We start from the raw sequence: 3,611 nt of genomic DNA on the forward strand, positions 1-3,611 counted from the left end.
CTATATGCCATAACTTTATGCATTTGATTCCTAGCCAAAAACTGATATGACTTCTTAATGTAGAGAATCTTGATATCTTAATATCTGTCTGTGAGTTAGTTGATGAACACAAAATATAACTTGAAAGATAAATATTTAAATCAGGCTGTCTGCACTAGGCACGAGGTTGGCATGGCGGGGTATAGGACACATCGTATAAGTTCTATTACCTTTCTGTTTGTGATATTTTTTTATCAAACTGCTAATATTTTATCCTTTTCGTAATATGTGCACTTTGGAATGTCAATTAGCATTGTCCCTTGGTGCCTCTTGCAGTTGTGTCACTTTAAAAGTACTGAATAATACATGAAGACTGTTGTCTCTTATTTGTGTTTGTGACTATGTATACTGTATTGTTTATTATATTTGTAAAATAATATATATTGTAATGATATTCATATCATGCTCCTTGTGAGCCCATTTTATGGAAATAAAGCATCTTTTTCTTCTTCTTCTTCTATACTTCATGCGCCAAATTGCGTTTTCTAAGAAGGCCATTGCCCAAAATAAAAAATATTGGATCACAAGAAAATCTTTTTCCGGCTTTTTAAACCTACTGACAGCCCATGACGATTTTAATTTTAGTATTACAATCACTATTGACAAAAACCAATTTATGATTTATGGACAGATCCGACATTGTCAACTATAAATGACAAAACAGAATACTATAGATTTACACTAACATTCAACAACTTTGGTATTATCTCGGAAAGTTAACATTAAGGTAGGTTTGTTTGTCAGTATGAATAATGATTCAGACATTTAAGATAAATTAGGGTTACTTCCCTTAGCATACTCATTATACCATATATACTGTAATGAATTCTGAACGCAACACAATTAAAATTTTCGACACTTGTATGCGGACCACTTAACATGTTTAAGGGGCGGGGCAAAGGTCTCGGGCAGCCTTATATATGGTTTAAGAATAGTCATTTAACATGTTCCACTACGGCTATTGAATTGGCTTTTGGAAATCTGTATGTTATGCGACCCCCCCCCCTTTCCCCTTTCTAATATATATATGCTGATGGTGATATTTTCAAATAACTTTTTCAAGTTCATAATAAAGGACACATGTAAACAACTCCCAAACACGGACCGAAGCTCATTAAAGGAGGACTTCTGAAAAAATCAGATATTCGCGAGCCTTTTTAATAATAATACTTTTTGGAAATAAATGCTGTCGATTCTGATGACAGTCTATAAACAAATTGTGTGTTCATTTTATACAAGTATGCTTTATAATGCACTGTACGTAGTACAATTTTAAAGGAAACAGTAACATTCTTGAATTTGAGTTTACTCATAACAACTTTTAATGTAAAACATTATGTTGCATGGACGACTTTGGAAATACACGAATTTGTTTTTCGATCTGAACATGAGGAAGTTAAAGCGAGACAACAGCAAGTTGATATCGGTATTCTATCTGTTAGAAGTGCGGCATGAAATTGTAGCATAGAGATTATCAGGATTTTTGTTGTTTGTATGATGATAACGTGTAGAATTTTTTGAAACCCCTCATTCCTTTTTCCAAATATTCATAACTAGTTATTATATAGACAGTATACTTCATTACTTGTATATATATATCCTCTTCATGTAGACCAATGCAATTCTTCCAAAGACTTCAGAATGTTATGTATACCCATGGAAGTATATTTCATTTTACTTCCATTGTCTACCGATTTAACGCTGATTTCAAACATGATAATAATTTCCGTCTGATTTTAAACATTATAATAATTTCAATTTTGTTTTGGATTATATTCCAGATAATTAAGTGATTTGTTTTATGTTGTAGAAAGGCTTCTTGAAAGGAGAGTTTAATGGTCATGTCCTTCTTGGCAAAGCAAGCAACGTTGACAAAAACATGTTCTACTTTGTTTGGTCTTAGTGTTAGACATTGCTCTAAGGTTCCAGTTAAAAGAACAAAACTCGCTCCACTGCTGACTCTTAGAGAAGTCGACCAAGGAAGTTTTACTCAGAATTCTGCGAAGTTCATACCTAAACATAAACCTCTCGTTATAGTTTTCGAATGGTTGTATGCAAATCAGAATGCTTTAAATAAATATTGTGAACTTTATCACGATATTGGACTTGATGTGTTAACAGTGCGTGGAAAGCTAGTTCATTTTCTATGGCCACCCAGAGGAGAGATATTTGCGAGGACACTACTTAACTATCTTTTAAATGAAAGGCCACGAGACGAACAGATATTTATTCATGCATTTTCAGTAGGAGCTTACAATTATACTATATGTGAAACTCTAGCACTAGAAAGTTATACACAATTCGGATCCTTTAGAGATAAGGTCATAGGTCAAGTTTTTGATAGCATTGTCATCGGCACCTATGAAAATATGTCTACGGGAATAGCTGCTGCCCTTCATGACAGTGGCGTTCTGACAAAACCAATAATTGCGATAATGGATGCTTATTACAAAACTACTAATAAAAAGACTAAAGAAGTTTACGACAAACTGGTTCAAAATTTTAAAGAAGATCCAGTGGTTGTACCAACACTGATGTACTTCTCTCACAATGACCCTATGTGTCACGTGCCGACTATGACGGAGATGGTATCAGACTGGAATAATAAGTTTCCACAGTTCGATGTGACGGTCAAGTCGTGGGAGGAATCTATACATGCAGCTCATCTGAAGTTTCACAAAGAGGAATATCTCGTTAGTTGGTGGGAACTTATAAACAAGGTTATTCAAAATAAACAAGGAATTAAACACTGATTCTTAAACATTTTGTTGTTTTAATTGTTTATTAAATATTTGAAAGGATATTGTAGTATCATACATATAAGATATACATAACTTCTTAATCATGAATTTGGTATGGTCCTTTTCTCATGGACCCTGTTGTTTATCTCTCGGTTACATATAACAGAGTCAGACTAAGGGAATTTTGAATAATTTATAAGGTGTGCGTTTTTTTCTGTAAGTTTTGCATGTATGAGGGTCCGCATGGGGTATTTTTTCTGTAAATTCTCTTATTTGTTAAGCCATTTTTCTGTATTCTTTAGTCTGTTATTAGTCTGTGTTCAGTAAACTAGAAGATAGCAAGACGAGCTAGAAGTTTTGGACATTCATTAAAAAAAAGTGAAAACGTAAGTGAATCTCTTAACAACCAGTTTCACCCGGAAGTTCCACTTAAACTTGTAAAAATACTACACATTGGTGTCATAAGTGAAATTTCCTAACATCCGCCAAAAAAATAATAATTTGAAATGAAGGAAATCAATATCAATCCAGAAGGGACATCCAAATTACAAAAAAAAACTCAACTAAGCAATAGAAACAGACATTTAAGATATCACCCTATTTATTAAATCGGAAGTACACCTTGAAATTTCACGTAGTTAGTAAAATGTCCGACTTGCTTAATTCATCAGGAAATACAGACACAGTACTAAACGACCACCGGAGAGAGGCAATGGACCTTCACACCTGTATTCAAAAAGGGAGGAAAAATCTAAACCTGAAAACTGTAGGCCAGCCTCCCTAACCTGTATCCTCAGAAAAAAAACATCAGAACACATAATTGTATCACTT

At 33.6% G+C, this 3,611-nt stretch overlaps 1 protein-coding gene across 2 annotated transcripts; it reads left to right on the forward strand.

The window, feature by feature from the left end:
- The first annotated feature begins 607 nt into the window (after window positions 1–607).
- Window positions 608–2,802, forward strand: LOC143071154 (uncharacterized). Of its 2 annotated transcripts, none has more exons than XM_076245287.1 (2): window positions 608–766; window positions 1,850–2,802. In XM_076245287.1, the coding sequence occupies exon 2, from the start codon at window positions 1,875–1,877 to the stop codon at window positions 2,790–2,792; it is 918 nt and encodes a 305-aa protein (XP_076101402.1). In that variant the 5' UTR covers window positions 608–766; window positions 1,850–1,874; the 3' UTR covers window positions 2,793–2,802. The 2 variants fall into 2 exon arrangements, with proteins under 2 accessions (XP_076101402.1, XP_076101403.1); XM_076245288.1 differs by having other exon boundaries at window positions 614–766; window positions 1,854–2,802.
- The last annotated feature ends 809 nt before the right edge of the window (window positions 2,803–3,611 follow it).

This window comes from Mytilus galloprovincialis, chromosome 4 (genome assembly GCF_965363235.1).
Source record: "Mytilus galloprovincialis chromosome 4, xbMytGall1.hap1.1, whole genome shotgun sequence".
Lineage (NCBI taxonomy): Eukaryota > Metazoa > Mollusca > Bivalvia > Mytilida > Mytilidae > Mytilus > Mytilus galloprovincialis.

Coding starts and splice junctions, on each gene's coding strand:
- LOC143071154 (XM_076245287.1), top strand. CDS start 1,875: ATGGTCATGTCCTTCTTGGCAAAGCAAGCAACGTTGACAAAAACATGT.